This window comes from Camelina sativa, chromosome 9 (genome assembly GCF_030686135.1).
Source record: "Camelina sativa cultivar CO46 ecotype springtype chromosome 9, ASM3068613v1".
NCBI lineage: Eukaryota > Viridiplantae > Streptophyta > Magnoliopsida > Brassicales > Brassicaceae > Camelina > Camelina sativa.
Genome location: NC_141888.1, coordinates 37,557,950 through 37,576,862, shown reverse-complemented (window position 1 = coordinate 37,576,862; position 18,913 = coordinate 37,557,950). Strand labels below are relative to the sequence as shown.

At 35.9% G+C, this 18,913-nt stretch overlaps 8 protein-coding genes across 12 annotated transcripts; 3 read left to right on the top strand and 5 right to left on the bottom strand.

The window, feature by feature from the left end:
- Window positions 1-49: 49 nt before the first annotated feature.
- Window positions 50-3,113, bottom strand: LOC104713504 (uncharacterized). Its single transcript, XM_010430643.3, has 4 exons — window positions 2,186-3,113; window positions 1,019-2,102; window positions 792-938; window positions 50-713 (listed from the first exon to the last, which is right to left on the bottom strand). The coding sequence occupies exons 1-4, from the start codon at window positions 2,234-2,236 to the stop codon at window positions 202-204; spliced, it is 1,794 nt and encodes a 597-aa protein (XP_010428945.1). The 5' UTR covers window positions 2,237-3,113; the 3' UTR covers window positions 50-201.
- Window positions 3,114-4,720: 1,607 nt separating this feature from the next.
- On the top strand, window positions 4,721-6,506 carry LOC104713503 (14-3-3-like protein GF14 epsilon). The gene is made up of 6 exons (XM_010430642.3): window positions 4,721-4,940; window positions 5,072-5,378; window positions 5,483-5,570; window positions 5,665-5,774; window positions 5,938-6,086; window positions 6,178-6,506. The coding sequence occupies exons 1-6, from the start codon at window positions 4,874-4,876 to the stop codon at window positions 6,216-6,218; spliced, it is 762 nt and encodes a 253-aa protein (XP_010428944.1). The 5' UTR covers window positions 4,721-4,873; the 3' UTR covers window positions 6,219-6,506.
- Window positions 6,507-7,769: 1,263 nt separating this feature from the next.
- On the top strand, window positions 7,770-9,713 carry LOC104713502 (uncharacterized). Of its 4 annotated transcripts, none has more exons than XR_015565113.1 (3): window positions 7,770-8,777; window positions 9,182-9,261; window positions 9,365-9,713. XR_015565113.1 is itself a non-coding variant. In XM_087463878.1 (3 exons), the coding sequence occupies exons 1-3, from the start codon at window positions 8,139-8,141 to the stop codon at window positions 9,578-9,580; spliced, it is 918 nt and encodes a 305-aa protein (XP_087320004.1). In that variant the 5' UTR covers window positions 7,770-8,138; the 3' UTR covers window positions 9,581-9,713. The 4 variants fall into 4 exon arrangements, 2 of the variants coding, with proteins under 2 accessions (XP_087320004.1, XP_087320003.1); XR_015565114.1 differs by having other exon boundaries at window positions 9,142-9,261; XM_087463878.1 differs by having other exon boundaries at window positions 9,199-9,261.
- Window positions 9,714-10,386: 673 nt separating this feature from the next.
- On the bottom strand, window positions 10,387-12,135 carry LOC104713501 (putative protein phosphatase 2C 17). 2 transcript variants are annotated; one of them, XM_010430640.3, is made up of 6 exons: window positions 11,942-12,135; window positions 11,791-11,853; window positions 11,436-11,672; window positions 11,068-11,353; window positions 10,819-10,973; window positions 10,387-10,719 (listed from the first exon to the last, which is right to left on the bottom strand). In XM_010430640.3, the coding sequence occupies exons 2-6, from the start codon at window positions 11,824-11,826 to the stop codon at window positions 10,582-10,584; spliced, it is 852 nt and encodes a 283-aa protein (XP_010428942.1). In that variant the 5' UTR covers window positions 11,827-11,853; window positions 11,942-12,135; the 3' UTR covers window positions 10,387-10,581. The 2 variants fall into 2 exon arrangements, with proteins under 2 accessions (XP_010428942.1, XP_087320005.1); XM_087463879.1 differs by lacking the exon at window positions 11,942-12,135 and having other exon boundaries at window positions 11,791-11,934.
- A 612-nt stretch (window positions 12,136-12,747) lies between these two features.
- On the top strand, window positions 12,748-13,317 carry LOC104713500 (multifunctional methyltransferase subunit TRM112 homolog B). Its single transcript, XM_010430637.3, has one exon. It carries the CDS (start codon window positions 12,839-12,841, stop codon window positions 13,190-13,192), a length of 354 nt encoding a protein of 117 aa, XP_010428939.1. The 5' UTR covers window positions 12,748-12,838; the 3' UTR covers window positions 13,193-13,317.
- Window positions 13,188-14,850, bottom strand: LOC104713497 (putative mitochondrial adenine nucleotide transporter BTL2). Its single transcript, XM_010430634.2, has 4 exons — window positions 14,450-14,850; window positions 14,051-14,354; window positions 13,463-13,930; window positions 13,188-13,372 (listed from the first exon to the last, which is right to left on the bottom strand). The coding sequence occupies exons 1-4, from the start codon at window positions 14,848-14,850 to the stop codon at window positions 13,304-13,306; spliced, it is 1,242 nt and encodes a 413-aa protein (XP_010428936.2). The 3' UTR covers window positions 13,188-13,303.
- Window positions 14,851-15,593: 743 nt separating this feature from the next.
- Window positions 15,594-16,356, bottom strand: LOC104713499 (uncharacterized). Its single transcript, XM_019229514.2, has 2 exons — window positions 16,178-16,356; window positions 15,594-16,068 (listed from the first exon to the last, which is right to left on the bottom strand). The coding sequence occupies exons 1-2, from the start codon at window positions 16,286-16,288 to the stop codon at window positions 15,886-15,888; spliced, it is 294 nt and encodes a 97-aa protein (XP_019085059.1). The 5' UTR covers window positions 16,289-16,356; the 3' UTR covers window positions 15,594-15,885.
- A 329-nt stretch (window positions 16,357-16,685) lies between these two features.
- On the bottom strand, window positions 16,686-17,975 carry LOC104713496 (uncharacterized). Its single transcript, XM_010430633.3, has 2 exons — window positions 17,400-17,975; window positions 16,686-17,278 (listed from the first exon to the last, which is right to left on the bottom strand). Exons 1-2 carry the CDS (start codon window positions 17,619-17,621, stop codon window positions 16,832-16,834), a joined length of 669 nt encoding a protein of 222 aa, XP_010428935.1. The 5' UTR covers window positions 17,622-17,975; the 3' UTR covers window positions 16,686-16,831.
- Window positions 17,976-18,913: the final 938 nt, after the last annotated feature.

Genomic DNA, 18,913 nt, shown 5'->3' with positions numbered 1-18,913 from the left:
TGAAACGAACCGGAAACATAAGCGTTAGAAAACACAAATTCACCCAAGAGAAACAGAACAGATGTTGTATTTCAAAGAATAGAGATGACTCTGTTTAAGCTATACAAATGTGAAGATATGGAATCGGGAGCTGCTATGGTGGAGATCTCTTTGCATTGGCCAATTCATAAGTTCCATACATAAAAAAATAAAATGAGATGTTCAATGTGATGGTGTCTCTGCAGCTGAAGTTTTCCTTAGCTGATGTTGGCTTCTTCTGCTTTTGGATCCACGTCCCTTTCCAATATGGCCTCGGTGGTGAGCGCTAGGGGAGGCTGATCCCACAGCTTTCTTGGTGGATGTTCTTTTGCGTCGATGGTGAAGAGAATCTCCGCCACCAAACGCAGCTCTCGCTACACTATCTTTGAGAACTTCCCTGGCTCGTTGTGGCTTAATGAGCTGCTTGTTTAGATAAACTAGCTTAGGGAGAAGGCCAGAGACAGTCTTGCGCAACTGGTCCTCACCGATATTGTTCTGAATCGGGTTTCCAAGAATGTTCAGAGCGACGAGAGAGTTGTAGTTGGCAACGAGCTGGCCTATTGCTTTGGTGGTGGCGATCTTGTTGAAGCTAAGATCAAGAACGATGAGTTTCAGCAATCTGTGTAAGCCTTCTACATTGCTGATCTTGTTCCCGGCGAGGTATAGTTCCTTGATTAGTGTACAGTTTGATAAACCTGATCAATAGCTCCTTTTGGTTAAGACAGGAAGCAAACAAGCATTGTATGGATTCTACTTAATGACTTCAATCTTACCTTGTCCTATGCGCGATATACGATTGTAACTGAGATCGAGCACTCTTAGGCGTGACAAATCTCTTAGTCCCTCGATAACACTGATCTTGTTCTTGGACAGGTTTAATGCGTGGAGTCCCTTTGGAAGCGATGCAGGGGTAATTTGAACTGCAATGAACAGAAGAATGTTAAGTAATCATCACACACGCACACAAACTTCAAAAAACTTGTAACCAAGAGTGTCTAACCTATGAAGTTGTTTGATAGATCAATGGACTTGAGGCTGGTGAAATGTGAGATGCTTGGGATCGCTTTCAAGCCTATGCTCGAGATGTGAGCCACGCTCGAGGATTTGCTCAGCGATTGGATTAGGCTGTTTGCATGCACTATAGCCTCCGTGACATTACCGGACTGAACCACATTTCGTGAGGGTGATCTCTCTGTATTAGGAGAAGTTGGGAAGCTGGCCAAGACATCCTTATCCTCGTTGTCTAGAAGAACTGTGGCTTCGATATCGAGGCCTCTTACCCACTCGTCCACTCGTTTCATCGAAGAGGATTCAGCAGAGAAGGCTACCCACTGATTATGACGAGGCCATAAGTTTGATGATTGGTTGGTGAACTCAGCGCAATTGTTTGTAGATTCTTCATCATGGCTCGATTGGTTGTGCTCAGCAAAGTCAGAGGTGTATCCAGACTGATGGTTCTTGTTCAAAGGCTGTGACTTTAGCGAAACACGGTGTTTGTGAAGGTTCCTATGGCTCCATAGGAACAGTTTCCACCAGAGCCGGCGGCTCCCAGAGGGAAGTATCTGCATGGATGAGTGTTTCTTGAGCATCACTCTATCTGCACTTCTATGAGACCTCACTGATTCATTACCAACCGGAACGGTCTCTCTTAGGTCATGGAGATCAGAACCTTGGAACCTGCCATTGAACTTGCTGAGAGTGGAGCAGGATCGTTTAAGCTTAGGAGAAGCTACCCAAGCCGTGGCTCTGCCTAATCCTGGATCACTAACGTGTCCACCTTCATCATCATCATCAGCATCATCATCACCATTGTCAGAAGTATCTGTAACTTCCTTGACAATCTCCTTGCTTTTAAGAGATTCAACGGCTCTGACTCGTTCTTGATCTTCGAATTTAGGAAACTCACGGTCTGTTGAATCCTTGTCGTCGCGTTCATCTTCGCCGTCATAAGACTCGTGCTTGATAGGACTGTCCTTGTCGTAGCCTGAGATGTTAGGCTCGTCATTCTCCAGAGGCTTCACTGGCTCCTCAAGCCTGATCTGAAGGATTCTTTGTGTTTTCGGTGGCAGAGGTTTTGAATTCCCCTGTTTCAGTAAACAGAACGAGTTCAACAACGCAAAAAAAAAAAAAAAAAATCGCCAAAAAACAAGAATACTAGATACGTTACCTTATGTTTCTTCCTATTGATCAATCCAGCAAAGCAGTGTAACATCTTCATTATCTGGAAAATAAGACTTAGCCGTAATCTATTGGAAGTTGCGAGAGCACCAAATCGATGACTATAGAAGAAATAATGACGCCGGGAAAAAAGGAAACACTTCTTGATCCGACCAACGCCGAATCCGCGTATGTGTATGCCAGAGTTAAAGATCTCCCTACTTGTTTCTGTATGACCAATACAAACGACCACAGCCACTAAAACAGAGAAAAGAAACACAGAGGATAGAAGACGAAAGAGAGAGGAGGCCGGATGAAATTGAAATTGACGGGTTAAAGACACAACATGCAAGAGAGACACATGTGACTAAAATCTATGGTGTTTTCGCTAACTCTTAAAGACATAGAAAAAGATGTGTGTACGAATTTTATATTATTCCTTCTTCACTTTCAATTTTCAACCAAATAATATTTTTATTCATATACTTACGTTTCTAGAATTTTAATGTATTCCTCCAACTCTATGTGTTTTTTTTTTTTTTTTTTATGAATTTAGGATTAGTATGAATCCGCGGCTAATACACGGAGTTTCTTTTTAATATATTATTTTCCGTATGAATATGATAATGGTAGAATAATAATCTTAATGCATTGAGGAAACATGATTAGTTGGTGAGGAAATTTTTTTTTTTTAATTAAAAACAAATAAACAGAAAGATATGCGATTTTTCTAGGTTATGGTAAATGCTGCCTCAATCAGCGTTTTGAAAGTTTGAATATTAAAATACAAACTAATCCTTTTTGTTACAGAATTCGAACTAATCTAAGTGCATATCATCATTTGGATTAAACACATATATAGAAAGAAAATAAAAATATATATTTTCTACTATATATCTTACTACAAGATTTTTTAAAGTATTTATCAAAATTTATGTGTTGAATTTTTGTTAGAGATTTTGAAATAAATTCTGATGGATTATAAGTGGTAAGCATCAGGTCCGGTTTGTTGCGTCCGGTAGCCGCAAGTAACGGCGACCATCGAACTCTCTCCTGCTATGTAGTCCACCCAATCTCATATGGACACTCTCCTTGGCTCCACTCAATGGTAACCGTCGATGTCAGATATCTATGGATCCCACCCATCACACAAGCAGCTGTTTTGATGACGTGGTTATATATCAATTGGTCGAGACTATATCCAAGTAATGGTCCCTTATGTCGTGTCACATGCTCCTCAAGGACCAAAAACACTCTCTAATCAGTCAGTTTTGTTTTGGGTACAGAAATAAAAATACTACAACTCATTATTGCAATAATATAAAGTACTTTTAGGAGATTTATATATTATATGGTTTATGCAGTATACATTATACAGCCACACTTATTAATAATGATATCAGTGATAGCAACGTAAAATTACTGTAATTCCGATTTCGATTAAAGAAATGAAAATCAAGTTCCAGTTAATATATATATATATATATATATATATATATATGAACTCCATTATTGTACGAGGACAAAAGAATCAGATACATTTAATTTACAAAATTAAATGTTAGTGCTTTTTTTGTTTTATAGGATTCCTCTTTCACTTTCTTGCGAACAAAAAACTCATGAAACTTGGCACATATCATTTCTTCACACAATTTCCACGAACTTATTAATTCAAAACAAACCCAAACGGTTGTAACTTGTAAGAAAATTACAAAGTGGACGTAAGCGATATAGGCCGATATATGAGGTTTAAATACATGTTGCCCTTGTTTTCGATTATACGTACGTGTCGTTACAAGTTACGTTAACATACAAAAGAAAATATCTCCATTTTGTTATATATGCATGTGTTATCCCCACAAATTAAATCTTATCAGAGTTTGGAGGAATGACGCAACTTATACTAAACAAAATTTAAAGAATGGGTCCAAACATAACGATACTTCCGACGACTTGCCCCATCGATTATTTTGGTTAAGAAATATTGTTTTTATTAAAAAAAAAAAAAAAAAGGAGTCGTTCCCTCGTTAGGCCGTGAGGGAGACTGAAACGGTACCACACAGAGAAAAAGCATTACGATTTTGTTCATCTCTTCTATTGGGTCATAAGTTTGGGCTTTTAAAAGCCCATATTATCGTGCGCAGGTACATTAGCATATGGACTTCTCCACCTTACCTTTATTTTTGCCTAATCTTCTTTTTGATTATGTTGTTTCTATAGAAGCATAATAATGATTAATTTCATCTACATTTTATCTTAATATATTTTTTTCTAAAATATTTCAATTTACATTTATTGAAAACAAATATTACATATTTTTAATCTTTAATTAGCAAAACAAATGTAAGAAATATTGTTCATTTTACAGATAATATACCTCCTTTATCTTTCTTACAAAGACAAATATCTAGATATAATAAATTTAAATTTAATTAGTAAAACAAATGTAGATATATTGCTTTTTTTACAACAACAAAAATATATCTTTCTATCTCCTTTATTTTTTTTTCCTTTATTACAAACTTAGTTGTATCTTTTTTTTTTTCTTTCTTTCTAGTATAACTAGATCTGCGACTATACATAATTGGATTCAACAGTCCATATTTTATCACCAACCATATATTACATCTTTTTTTTATCAAAGCATCCCTTAATTCACATAAGAAACAAAGACCAAGAGAAATAGGAGATCAAAGTTATGGAGAACGAAAGAGAAAAACTCGTTTACTTGGCTAAGCTCGCCTGCCAAACTGAAAGATATGATGGTATACATGTTCTCACATATTTGTCCTTTACGAACAAAAATATCGTAGCATGTTTAGTTATGTTTCCGTGACTAAATAGAGTAATAGTATTGATATTTTTTTTTTTTTTTCAATTTAAATTGTCGTGGTAGATACGATAAAATCGATGAGAAAAGTATGCGAGTATGATATAGAGCTAAGCAAAGAGGAAATAGACCTATTAACAACTGGGTACAAGGAGGTGATGTTGACCAAGAGACATTCATTGAAAGTAATATCAACCATTGGAGAAATGGAAGACCTGAAAGGAAACGAGCAGAAAGTGAAATTGATCAAAGGAAAACAAGAAATGGTTAAAGATGAGTTTTTCAATGTTTGTAATGACATTTTGTTTCTCATCGATGCTCATCTCATCCCATCAACTACCAATGTGGAATCAATTATCTTTTTCCACAGAATGTAAGTCACATCCCATCACCATCATCATTTGATCTTCTTCTACTTTTTGTTTTTTGTTTTGTTTTTTTTGTTATCTATTTGTAAGTTTCTTGGTGTATACGTAGGAAAGGAGATTATTATCGATACATGACAGAGTTTGGTTCTGATGCTGAACGTAAAGAAACTGCTGACAATTCTCTTGAGGCATATAAGGTCATCATCACTCAAACGTGTTTTGTTATCCTTAACTTTTGTCTAATTTCTTCGATATGTAAGTTTGGAAAACAATGGTATGTATACTTTGTAGGTTGCAATGGAAATGGCAGAGAATAGTTTAGCACCCACTAATCTTGTTAGACTCGGTTTGGCTTTGAACTTCTCTGTGTTCAGTTACGATATACTTAATGCGACTGAAAGGTAATAATATACTAAACTTTTGCTTTATAAATTAATTAAGAGCGGTGTTTAGAAAATTTATCATGAAAATAATGTATACTTTTATTGCTTATTAATGTGAAAATGCATACTTTCTTAGAGCTAAGTAATAATAGTGATCATATAATATCATTTGAATATTCAGAGCATATAAATTAGCTAAACAAGCTTACGACGAAGCAGTCGCCGAACTCGATGGCCTTGATGACAAGCAAAAAGACAAAGAGATGAAAATTATCATAAATATGCTGAAATATAATCTTTCCGTGTGGACTTCAGATCACGATCACGATGGTAATATATACTGTACTTTTTAGTTTGGGATGAAAGTTTTCAATTTTATTTTTATGAAGAATACTAATTAACTAAAACTGAACTTTTGCAGAACATGATTCTGGAATCCCGAAAAACAAGAAAGACGAGTAGACCATGTCTTTTAGAACGATGAAGTCGATGAGGTTGGGGTATGAGATTAGACTCATGGCTTGTGATAATCTGGTTTGATATTTGTTTACAGAACTGATTTAGGAGTCTTCTTGTTAACTCCTATAAACGCTAATAAATACTATTCTGGTTTTAAAGTCTCCTATAGCTTTTTGTGCTATAGGCTTTTTTTTTTGGTGCTTTTGGTTAGATATGTTTTTATATCATATCTTAAATAATGTTGAACAAGTAATGCATTGGCTATGATTAACTTAGTAGTAAACAATAAAATCTAACGATGTATAGACAGACAAAGGTGGAATCAATCCCAAATCTCTTTTCAATTTCCATTGATTGATTCCTCATGATAAATTTTAAATAAAACAAAAACAAAAATCCATTATGAAAAAGTTCTTCCTCTATTGTAGTTTTATGAAGAAATAGTGAGTGGAGCAAAATTATTCATCTATCATTTTCATTTTATTCATAATTATTCCCACACAAACACAGTTTTAGTTAATCATTAACTAATTATACTTATACATCAACGTAAAAATATAAAGCATAACATACTTATTCCGAGTATATAAAAAGTACACACATGAAGGCCACGCACGTCAATACATGCAAAATTACATCTAAAAATACTGTACTCATAAGTTAGCTACCAACATATATCTACCAATTTGGTTTTAATTGGTTGTCCTCGTAACGTGTCCTAAACTCTAATTAAAATTAGGTTATCCATTAACATACTATAATATATACTCCCTCCCTCCGTTAAAAAATATAGGATGTTTAAGGTAAGGCACACATATTAAAATAGTTTAATTTTCCTTTAAAAAGTATTATATATATTTAAATTAAAAAAGATTCAACCAATAATAAAGAAGACTGCATATATAATGATTACATATTATTAAATATATATTAAAATTTATATGAAAAGTTACAACACATCTTATATTTTGAAACAACAAAAAAGGCTAAAACATCTTATATATTGAAACGGAGGGAGTATTATATAACCAAACGCTTAAACTGATAAAATGAACGTTTTTCTTTTTTCTCAAGATTTTCCAAATTAAGAAACGCTAAAATTCAAATAATTTATATGTAAAAATGTTTTTTTTTTCCTCTTCTTCGAGAGAATAGATTCAAGAAGACTCTTCAACTTTGACAAAGAAAAGACTCTTATTATAACCAAAATTGACGAATACTTTCTTCTGTCTTTGTCTAAGTCAAATACTTTTCGTTTTCCAGAAGAATAATAATTAAAAATTATATAGTTAAATACTCGAATTTAATTTCCCAACCTACACACTGTCACAACCTTATATGTTCACATTAAAGACTAACCCCCACGTGCCTCTCGACTTCGGGGTACAAAGATTTTTGTAATCACATTGATGCCATCTACTTTTTCTCACAAAATAAATAAGATTTGAATTGTACCACCACATTAACCCCCTCTCTATACTACATTAGGGTAACGTCGGGACACAACACATTTTTGCGCATAATTAACATTCAAATTCGTTTCTTCTCAAGAAATAATTCGAAAATATTTAATAATCAAGCAAAACTTGTAATACACATGGAAATCTTTTTGCCTTTACCACAAAATCAAATGACAAATGTACATGAGACTCGAGACTACAACTTGTATATACATGAATAAAGGACTAGTACTGTATTAATTTATTTACATCTGATGCGCGACTCCCCCTGTTATAACCACATTTTCAATTTTAGACACCTTCAATTTATTTAATACTACTACTTAATAAAATGAGCTGATTCGTAGAAATAAATTCCTCAACCAATACCAAAGAGAACCAAAACACAACATCAACTCAAAACTCCTTTTTCTTTCTTTTCTTTGTTGTATTCTCCTCTCACAAACATTTTTATTCTTCTGTAATGACAGGTTGCTTTAGCTTGTCCGAAGCAATAGAACGAACTTACAAGTCCGGTTTCAAAAGATCCGGTCTACGACCCGTAACCATCGATTTGAAAGACGGAACCGTAGTCAACTTCTGGGTATCCAAAACCCAACCCGACTCCAAACCAAAACCCAACCTCCTCCTCATCCACGGCCTCGGAGCTACTGCCATCTGGCAATGGTACGACGTAGCTCGACGTCTCTCCCGTCATTTCAACCTCTACATCCCAGACCTCGTCTTCTTCGGCGGATCCTCAACAACCCGACCCGAAAGATCCGACATTTTTCAGGCCCAAACGCTCATGCGGGCCTTAGAAGCCCTATCCGTCAAAAAGTTCAGCCTCGTCGGTCTTAGCTACGGCGGGTTTGTCGGCTATCGGATGGCGTCTATGTTCGGAGACGCCGTGGAGAGGGTTGTGATATGCTGCGCCGCCGTTTGCGTTGAGGAGAAAGACATGAAAGCCGGCGTTTTCAAGGTGTCGGATCTTGACGAAGCTTCGAAGATTCTTGTTCCAGAGTCAGTGAAAAAGCTAAGGGAACTTATGGGTTACATCTTTTACAAACCAGCGTTGGCGAGACTGGTTCCTACTTGTCTCCTCCATGACTTCATCGAACATGTGAGCTACTTTTTCTTACTTTTTTACTTCTTGAATCGAATCATGTTACGACACGTGTTCAGATGTCTTAAAAAGAACCCTGGAGAAAGTTTCTATAATGGTGAAAAATCTAGTCAGTGCGAAGAATATGAGATTTTGAAACTTTTAAAGATTCTTTTAACTGTTTGTTTAAAGATAATGTAGTAATTATATTGTCAACTTGATTGGTCTTTCGTTTCTGATATTTTTTATTTATACGGTGGTGGGTTCATTAGATCTATCAACATAATTCCATATTTGGATCTTATAAAAATTTGTTTGGTAGTCCTTTGTTGAATACGATGAGATGGTCAAAAACGAGTAAACTTTAAATATTCGTAATTAGTGAAAAAAAAAATGTGAAATGAAACACGCATTGACCAAAGATAATATGGAAGAGAAGAGGGAGATGATCAAAGCCATACCAAAAGACAGAATAATCTCAGAGATTCCAAAGCTCACACAGGTTCTGTTCTTCTCCTTCACAAATTTGTCTTAAAAACTTCACTCATATAAATGTGTAAATTAATGGGGTTTAGTTTTTTTTTTCTAATTAATGGATATTGCAGCCAACATTGATCATATGGGGAGAGCATGATCAAGTGTTCCCATTGGATATGGGGAAGAGACTTGAGAAACATATAGGAGATAACGGAAGACTCGTAATCATCAAAAGAACTGGTCATATCTTTAACTTCGAAAGACCCAAAACGTTTGTCAAAATTCTCAAATCTTTTCTCATCGAGACTAAACAACAGATTCCTGTCTCTAATACAAGTGTTTGACTCCTTAAGTAATCCATCTCTGGTTTTGTTTTATCTTTCTCAATGTCCTTTAATTAACAAATGTATCATTTCCACATATTACCCCTTTATTAATTATTCGTAACAATATATGGCTCAAATCTTGAAATTTTAATTTCATTTCCAGTAGATAAATTTGCATCACATAGAAGATAACACCTAGAAAAAATAAAAGTTGGAATCTTTATTATCAGTTGTGATTTTAAACATTGGTGTCATGAGCATACAAAGTTTTTAACGCTTTTCTTGTCCCATAAAACCGATGTCCAAAAATTTGGTTAACAAGTAGAAAGAAGGAAGATATAAATTATGTACCAAAGAGAAAGATAAACAGCAGAGAGGAAGAAAACATCTCTGCAAATAAGAATCCCTCTCATAATGGCAAATTGATATGTGCCTCCAGAACAAAGCTAACAAGAATGGATCTTGCTGCTGAAAGAAGAGGCATCTTTTTTTTTTTTTTTATCTCCTATCAAACCCAAAACAAAAAACAAAAAGAACCCTAATTTCTTAATCTACCACCAATAATACTACCAACTGAACCAATTAAACGAGAGAACGAATCGACTTAAGAACTATCAAGAACACGATTTTGTTAACAGGGAAGAGCATTGGTATATATACTATGTAGAGGCCGCCACCAAGTTTCCTGGCTTCAGAAACCCTAGTTTTGCCTTTAGGTTTTTATGGGCTTTTTATATAAAGCCTGCCAAACTTGTAAGCCTGCTAACATATGAAGACAACTGAATGATTCTTTGGTTAAGCATACAGATATAAAGTCGACTGTATCTCTTGTGATGTATTTTTATATGATAAATCATCTGGTTTGTTAAACAAAGCTAAAGTATAATATTGTAGTCCTATTAAAACTCCTATTCTTGAAAATACACACGTAACCAATAACTAGATCACATTTAACTAAACACAAAAGAATCATACAACTGAAGCAAAGCTTGAGTCTTGGTCTCTTTGGGGTTCGGTTATCATCTAAATCGGATAACGATGCAAGATATGTCATCCTTACTGTTCCTTTTCAATGCTTCAGCTATTAGTTGCTTCGCTGCTTCCTTTGGATCTCTAACCTTCTTAACTACATCAACTGCTTCTTGATTTGTCATCACCTGTTCAATATAAGTTTCAACATATGTTAAATCTATTCACTTCAACAACAGCTTCCAGACTAATACATAAGTAAGTACTCTTTTAACCGCAATTCTTACCTTGGAAATACCATCACTAGCAAGAATAAGAAACTCTGTGTGACTGTCAATGGTAACATCCTTAATATCAGGCTCTGAATTCAGATATGCTTTGAGGTTTTTGTCCCCAAAGACACGAGACACAGCTAACAAACCGTTCACTCGAGGAACATCTCCTGTTCAATTCACAAATCATCCTTATATAAATATATTATAACAACTTCTTATACAAATAACAACAGATCATTAAAAAAGGCTCTTGTTGTTAACCTGGTCTGTTGGTTACAAATCCACCTTTACGCTCAATCATACTCCTCTCAGTATCATCATCAGGATCATGATCTACACTCAACTGTTTTGCTTTACCTCGACGAGAAACAATTGCTCGAGAATCACCAACATTAGCTATCCACAAAACTTTCCCATTAATCAAAATAGCAGTCACAGCTGTCGAACCACCACTATCTAACTCAGAACCAGCATCTGATAAAATCATTTGGTCTGTATTCTCATAAGCTTTTGCAATCACTCTTCGTGGATCAACCAAGAACTCTCCCTAGACAACACAATATGTTTATCTAATCATATCACACTAATCATAACACAAAACAACAAAAAGCAACAATCATAAAACTTACGTCTTTGAGGATGTTAGAGAAGAGATGCTTCTGCAAATAAGCAGGTACACTATCACCTTTATGACCATCAAAGATAGCAAAAAGGCCCAATTCATTGCCGTTGAGTTTGATAAACTTAGCAACGTGGTAATCCTCCATTGAATGATTAGACTTGCCTTTTGTCAAACTAAATCCATACTTGATTCCTCCTTCACCGTTTCTTCCTTTACCCGAGTTAGTCTTTTGTGCTACCACAGCCTAACATATTATTAACCAACGATCACAAAACAACAACAAAAATCTCAAAAAAAAAAAAAAAAAACCCAAATCTTATAAATTCCACAAAACCCAAATCTTAAAGTTTGCATTTTTTTACTTGTGTAGAAGAACGAGAGCAGCAAAACTTGGACATTTTATTGTGAAATTGAACAAAAACAATCTGCAAAATTTACGAGTATTGAGTTAATAAATGGCATAAAGAGACGAAATTGAAAGAGAGAAATGGAGTAGAAGTTTTAGAAGTAAACCCTAAAGTTGATCAGAATTGGAGAGAAGAAGCTTTCGATCTCCTTCGTTAATGTCGTTTTCTTGAGAGAAATGTTTATATCCACTGAAAATTTTATTTGTATAGTATCCTCTGTTTCTGTTCTGTTCTGGTTTAGGTTGTTTATTCATGAATTATTATTTTTAATTCACACCAAAATCTAACGTTATTAACTCTTTTTTTTTTTTTTTTTTTTTGACAACTAACTCTAAATAATGTGATTTGCATGCCTTTTTATGGTAACTGCATAACCCAAATTGTATTTAATTAATTTTTGATAATATAATAACATCTTAGTCCAACTAATAGAGATTTGGAACCAAATTTAGGTATATATACTATTGTTTTTCTTGTATTTTTTTAAGGATTTATTACTTTTATTTATCTTCTTCTTTGTATTACATTCTTGATTTAATATCAACATTAAATTCAATGATACACAACATATCTCCATGGAAATCTCCAAATATTAAAAACTTTATTACATAATCCAATTGTTTCTATCAATATATTTGAACTCTTTTTTTTTTTTTGAACAACTTGAACAAATTTATTTATTTTCTGTCACATTTTCAAACTACAGTTATATCGACAAATTTCGGATTAATTTACAAATCCTGGAATAAACGAACGAAATCCATAGATAGTCAACGGTTTACTTTTAAGTCAAGACTTGAAGACTTGACTGATCTTCCCGTATCTAGTTATGGGCCTCATATGGATAAAGCCCATTTACACAATTGAATCATACATACTCCTCCTAAAAGGCTCGCAAGTCCATTAGGGTACTATCGTCGACAGCGCTATCAAGACACTTCCGTCTTCCTCGTTGCAGAGAGAGCGAGAGAGAGAGCGAGAGAAGAGGTTGATAGTACACAACATGTTGTCTTGCAACATTAGAGGAGTGGTTAACAAGTTTCCTCTGCGTATCGAACCCGAGAAGATAATCGTGAAAGAGGTCGATTTCAACCCGGATTTTCTCAAGCACATGATCGCCAAGATTGATTGGAAGGCTCTCGTGGACGGTGCACGTTCGATGGGATACACCGAACTTCCCAATCACGCACCGGAAACAACGACGCTTGAATCTGACGAATCCTTTCTCAGGAAATTTCACCACTCGTTGCTCGAGCTACATCTCGAAGAAGGCTCACTTGTCTGCTCAGAAACCGGTAGGAAGTTTCCGGTTAACAAAGGAATCCCCAATATGCTTCTCCACGAGGACGAGGTTTAAATTAAGCATTGTGTTATATATAGACAGATTCATCTTTCATTACGTGTTATAATGGGTGATTCCTTTAAGCTATTTTAGAACACTTCCCAAAATCTTAATCATGAAAACTTGTCATTCTACTTTAAGTACTATCTTCATACACTCGTAGACAAAGTAACTTATTGAAGCCGAAGGCAATACCTGTAGATATGAAAACAGAACATATCAAGCTTTTGGCAAAATAGACACAGGTTGAGTTTAGTAATGGAAGAAATATCTATTATGACAAACCTGGAGCAAGCTAGGTAAAAGACCAGCGTATAAAGCTGGGATCCCTCCTCTCTCAATGATATTGAATCCCATAGCTAAAGCATTGAGCTTGTTTTTACCCATCTGCATCTGAAGCTGCCGTCTCACTACTTCGAACGGATAAGTGGCTGCTTCAGTACAGGCACCAGCAATAGCACCATACATGAGAGTTCTGATGGGTCCTAACTCGAGCCGGTCTAAAGCATTGATTTCTTGTCCCTGCTGTTTCATGTCTCTCAGTCTTTTCAGGCCTTCTGGTGTATGCAGATAGGATGATTTAAGGATGTCGTAAACGCCATAGAAAACTGCACCTGACAAAGCCATGCTTGCTATGGAAGGAACTAAACCCTTGTAGAGTGAAAACAACCCTTCGTTTTGGATCATATACCGAAAAGCTCCAGCGATTCCGCCCAAGGTTTCTCCACCCCGAGCAACTAGTTTGGTTCGTATCTGTAAGAGTAGTAGATAAACACATTTCAGTCAAAATGGTTCTACATGTTTGTATCGTCCTAAAGCAGAGAACTTTATCTCATCTTTGATCTAAAATGGTTTAAAGAAATAAGAACCTACAGTGTCAAGTGGCAAGCAGAGTACAGTAGCAGTAATCCCAGCAGCAGCTCCAGCAACGAATCTTTCAAAGTTGGTAGCTTCTTGATTCCCAGCGAGTCTAAGCAATTGCTTTCTATACGTATCGTAGGCACAAAAATTGACGGCTTTGAAAGGAGCGGTTCGGAGAACATTGAGCAAATTACCTTTCCAGAATCCTGTCACACCCTGCGTGGTCGCAATTGACTTAGCCACCACAAACAAACTCCTTTGCTCACCACGAACTGTATATTCAAGCTTTAGTCTCTCAAGTGGTGCTAAGAATGTTCTGCCATCATCAGCAACAACAACAAAAAAGTGAAACATTAATATCAATACTAAAATCATGGTTTTGGTTCAGGCATTTGATCAAAAGTTATATACTTTGAAACCATGGCAGCTACAGCACCAGCCCATAGATGCTTCCTTGTGTTCATGGTCCCGCGTCTCCTAACTCCACCGATAACACTTGGCTTTCCATTATCCTTGCCGGGAATTTCCGCCAAAGCAGTCTTACATTGCTGCTCAGATCTGTCTTTGCTCAAGCTCACGGACAAGAACATCGAGTTCTTACCGGAGCGGAGATGGGTTTTGAATTTCCAGTAACCGGGAAAATGAACGGGCTCTGAGTCAGAGCATTTGGAGGAGATCGAGTTGAAGAAGGAAGAGGAAACACCTGGCGGCTCGAGAAACAAACCACCGGTGCTGAAGAAAGCTTCATCGGATAGATCGCTAAAAGAAGATGAAGATGAAGGATCGTGAGGATAGATATGGAGTCCTGACATTTGGATAACGAAGTTGCAAAGTAAATTAGAATTTGTATTACACAAGACGAAGAATTTGGAAAAATTGTCCAATTGTGAGTTGGTTGGACCGGTCGAACCGCTTTTTGTCCCTTTAGGCCTTTATATTTTATTTAATTTCTTATGGCTCCAATTGGAAAAAAAAAAGTATAGAGAAAGCATGAGACATCCTTAGTGCTGAAAAGGAAAAAGGTGTATATACTAGCAGAATCTTATGATTCTAAGCAATTGATCATGATCATGGCTCAGTGATGTATTTGATCCTGATTTCTGGTTGGAAAAGGTTATCAACGAAATATGATTAAATAATACTTTCAGATTGTAAAGCAGAATCAAATCAGTATTATATACCCTTCTTAATTATAGGTGGTTTTAGTAGCAGAAGATGGCAGATATCTGAAAATAAAAGTCCCCTATTCTATTTTATTACTTAACCAGAATTTTGACTAGCAAAAATAAGCTGATAAAGCTTTCATGATAGCAGGGAGTTAAAATCACAAAGCCAAAGCACGATGAGGAACTGAGATTCAGGCTGAAACTGGATTGCAAACAGTTTACTAACAGACATAAAAAATTTGATAGCTCGATAAAGCTGCATGTTCCGGAGATACATCCAGGAGGAAAACACACACACATACACAAAAGTCAAAAGGGAGTTCAATCTCAAACGATGAGCACTGAGATAAGAGCTAAGAATCAGGCTGAAATATAGAATTCAAAAGAGGTATGAAACGGACATAACATTAATTAACACACACAGTCATTACTCCAGAGGCCAAATGTTTTAAGTGTTTAAACCAAAAAGATTGATTCATTAAACTTTAAGCCTAATGACTGAGTTATCCAATTCTTATGCTGATGAATTGACTCCTACAACATTTGAGTGAACAGCCAAGTACAATCTAAGCTCGACTTCTAAAAAACGTTTTCCCTAACTCTAAGATCTCAGCTACATTATTACCATTTTGCATCAGGCTCTTTTAAATCCTTAAAACATTCCAACACCAAAGGAGGAGATCAAGTAGATCTGAGGAAGAAGAAGACGAGGAAGAAAGTGGAAAGCAAGAGTACCACAAGGACGTGAAGAAGCAGCTCCATCAAACCGCAAAGCTTAATCCGATTCGTCTTCTTCTTCTCCATGTTAAGCTTTCTCTTCAGCTCCTCTATCTCTTCTCTCCGCGTCTCTCCTTCCTCCTCCTCCTGCTTCATTCGATTTCGCATGGCAAATTTCGTAATTACGGATACATTCTAGCAAATTATAAAAAAAAAAAAAAAAAACAAACAAATCGATTCAAAAAGGATCTAAAACCTCGCCGGCGGTATCGATTTTGCGAGACGATGCGAGTGAATAGAGAAGCATCGTAGCTCTGGCGCAGCGAATCGCAACTCGATCTCGAGAAAACTCGTCTTTGCTTGTCATCGTCTCCTTCGTCTCTCTCTCTCTCTCTCACTCTCTCTGCTTCTTTCTGTTTTTGATTTTTGAGTTTCAAAAGCTTTATTTTACTCAGACATTATGGAGAGGGGTGGGTTCAATTTGACAGGTGTCATTAGATGATTAGTTGAAACTACAGAATTATGAAAATATTCACAATTTAATCCATGAAATTTTCAATGTTTAAGCATTCTCAAACAACTAGATTACTAAGTTTGGACTCTAATTAGAGCTTTCCATATTTCAATAATTATATTACAAAGTTTCAAATTCGAGTATATCTTGCCTTGAATAAGGCCTACCCATTAATGTTTTAGTGCTATACTATATAGTCCCAGTTGTACAAGTCAATGCAAATACTACTATATAGGTTGAGACTTTAAAAGATCTAAAGCATGCATGATCGTTCATAGAAGCGCATATAATAACAACTTTTGGTACTTGGTAGTATATACATAACTTTTTGTCCATATCTAAATTCATATTCTTCCGTACAAATTTCATAGATCCAGATAACACTGAATTAAGAGCCTAGCATAGGAGCCTAAGCAAATTTGATGGTGGTTTAAACAGTTTTGTAGAGCTGTGGTCATGTGGGTGCATGAACTTGCAGTTGGGACAAACTGGAGTTGATGTGCATAGCATAACCAGCATGTGACATTTCATGCAAACTGTTGTTACCATCTCTTGTTCCTTGTGATCAACATCGTCACCACCTTCAAACGCAAGCCATGATGGAGATCGGCTTATCCCTGCCCCAGTTATATTGCTCATGATCTTACTTGGGTTTGTAAGACTTTTACCCTTTGGTGTCACTGTTTCATTGTGGTTTGAGGATTCCTCTTTCTTCGTTGTGGTTCGTGAAGGTGAACCCGATGGTGAAAGGTTCAGCTCAAGGTCTAGGCTCATCTTAGGTCGTCCCACAAACACCGGATCTTTGGAACATGTCCTGTGGTCTTCAGATGTTCTTGAATTCATCTGAAATATGAGTATTGATGTTTTTAAATGTTTATTCGGATATTGTAACGCCGCATAGATATTGTCATATATTGATACAAATATAAGTAAGATACGTCAATACATATATGAATATATATACCTTAGCTTGCCAATCTGAAGGTACAGGAGTGTGGAGATCATGAAGTTCGAAATCAAAGGTAATTGATCTCATACTCTCTGAGTTTGGTCGTTCACTGAACAGAGTGCTCTGTGATTGATCTTCTTGCTTGCTCTTCTTGAATGAATTATGCAACTCTTCTTCACAGATTGTTGTGAAATCCCTCTTTCTAGAAGAGAGGGTTCCTTCTTGTCGAGAAACCATTAGCCTCAGTCTTGGATTAATCCACTGAGTGATTTATTCTTTTCAGGAAAGTTTAAAACTCTTTTTGATCCGGTGAGGAAATGAGCAGATAGACATAAAAGTGCATGTGAAGATCGTTACTATATATACATGTAGGAAAAATCTCCAGGGGAGTTATTGTCTTCACCGGTTCATATGGAGTAATTGAATTAGATACCATTATAATAATAAAAAATTGGTTTGATAATTTATATAATCGAAAGTTATTTTCGATTTTTTCTTTTCTTTTTTTTGGGAGGAATTAATAAAGAAAAGAGAGGGAAGTAATGTGAAACATGATGTGTGAGTTCCAAGTTGGGTGTCTTCAATAACTCCAAACAGTCTCATTTAAATGCTTAGATGTGAAGTGCTAACCAACTTTTCTTTCTAATTTCGCTTTCTCCTCTACCATATCATAGTTAGTCATCTAGACGTATGATGCATGCATGTACAACTGTACTATGATGCATGTAGGCAGGGCCGGCTCAAACTTTTCTTGCACCTTGTGCCAAAAAAAAAAATTTTCTAATGTAAAGGTCTTATTTGTAGATTTTCAGAATTTTGGGGTTTTTTTTGTCAAAATATGAAACATTGAAGAGGCTAAAAACCTTATAATTTTATCCAAAATATTGTGACATGGTGCAAAAGCACTCCTTGCACCTCTCCAGCGCCGGGCCTGCATGTAGGTGGTTCATGTCTCGTGTTCTTCGTTAGATTGTTGATGAAGTCATACCCATATGGATGGATGGATCATGCATGTGTATGTGGCATGAATGATGATGAAGATGGAGGATGTGTAGTGAAGAAGAAGAGTTGGGAAATAGAGGGAGAGAGAGGAGGTCAATAAATGGAGAAAACAATAAAGAGAATTAAAGATAGGAGAAGGGAAGGTTGATGAATTGATGAATGCCGATGCAACTTTAATACTCACATTAACTCCTAGTCCCATTTTTGGTTATAGAACACAAATATATACTCCTAACATTACTAACCAACCTCCTTCCACAACTCTATTATTATTATTTTATCTTCTAGTATTACAAAAATAAAAATAAACTAGGATATTCGAATTGAAAATTCTAAACAAATGTCTTATAGTTAAAGCCTTTCAACGGCCTCCTATCTCAAGTCATGTCGTGACTCATGCACTCATGAGCATCGTTTCCTCGTTTTATACTTCCGTCTCTTTTGGCTACTTTCCTCATAAATACCCCAACCTTTATTTTCTCCCTTTTTTTTTTTAATAAGATGACTCCATATCTTACTGTGTTTTT

Bases quoted from the DNA above. Each gene is read 5' to 3' on its own strand.
- LOC104713504 (XM_010430643.3), bottom strand. From the start codon at position 2,236: ATGAAGATGTTACACTGCTTTGCTGGATTGATCAATAGGAAGAAACAT. The intron at 939-1,018 runs GTTAGACACTCT...TGTTCATTGCAG, and splicing joins TCTATCAAACAACTTCATAG to TTCAAATTACCCCTGCATCG. The intron at 714-791 runs GTAAGATTGAAG...GCTATTGATCAG, and splicing joins TATATCGCGCATAGGACAAG to GTTTATCAAACTGTACACTA.
- LOC104713503 (XM_010430642.3), top strand. From the start codon at position 4,874: ATGGAGAACGAAAGAGAAAAACTCGTTTACTTGGCTAAGCTCGCCTGC. The intron at 4,941-5,071 runs GTATACATGTTC...TTGTCGTGGTAG, and splicing joins CCAAACTGAAAGATATGATG to ATACGATAAAATCGATGAGA. The intron at 5,775-5,937 runs GTAATAATATAC...TTGAATATTCAG, and splicing joins ATACTTAATGCGACTGAAAG to AGCATATAAATTAGCTAAAC.
- LOC104713502 (XM_087463877.1), top strand. From the start codon at position 8,139: ATGACAGGTTGCTTTAGCTTGTCCGAAGCAATAGAACGAACTTACAAG. The intron at 8,779-9,169 runs TGAGCTACTTTT...AAATGAAACACG, and splicing joins CCATGACTTCATCGAACATG to CATTGACCAAAGATAATATG. The intron at 9,262-9,364 runs GTTCTGTTCTTC...TGGATATTGCAG, and splicing joins AGATTCCAAAGCTCACACAG to CCAACATTGATCATATGGGG.
- LOC104713501 (XM_010430640.3), bottom strand. From the start codon at position 11,826: ATGTCCAAGTTTTGCTGCTCTCGTTCTTCTACACAA. The intron at 11,673-11,790 runs GTAAAAAAATGC...ATAATATGTTAG, and splicing joins GCTCTCGTTCTTCTACACAA to GCTGTGGTAGCACAAAAGAC. The intron at 10,720-10,818 runs GTAAGAATTGCG...TATATTGAACAG, and splicing joins CTAGTGATGGTATTTCCAAG to GTGATGACAAATCAAGAAGC.
- LOC104713500 (XM_010430637.3), top strand. From the start codon at position 12,839: ATGTTGTCTTGCAACATTAGAGGAGTGGTTAACAAGTTTCCTCTGCGT.
- LOC104713497 (XM_010430634.2), bottom strand. From the start codon at position 14,850: ATGTCAGGACTCCATATCTATCCTCACGATCCTTCATCTTCATCTTCT. The intron at 14,355-14,449 runs GTATATAACTTT...TGATGATGGCAG, and splicing joins GTAGCTGCCATGGTTTCAAA to AACATTCTTAGCACCACTTG. The intron at 13,931-14,050 runs GTAGGTTCTTAT...CTACTCTTACAG, and splicing joins TCTGCTTGCCACTTGACACT to ATACGAACCAAACTAGTTGC.
- LOC104713499 (XM_019229514.2), bottom strand. From the start codon at position 16,288: ATGACAAGCAAAGACGAGTTTTCTCGAGATCGAGTTGCGATTCGCTGC. The intron at 16,069-16,177 runs GTTTTAGATCCT...CGAATGAAGCAG, and splicing joins AAATCGATACCGCCGGCGAG to GAGGAGGAGGAAGGAGAGAC.
- LOC104713496 (XM_010430633.3), bottom strand. From the start codon at position 17,621: ATGGTTTCTCGACAAGAAGGAACCCTCTCTTCTAGAAAGAGGGATTTC. The intron at 17,279-17,399 runs GTATATATATTC...CTCATATTTCAG, and splicing joins CTTCAGATTGGCAAGCTAAG to ATGAATTCAAGAACATCTGA.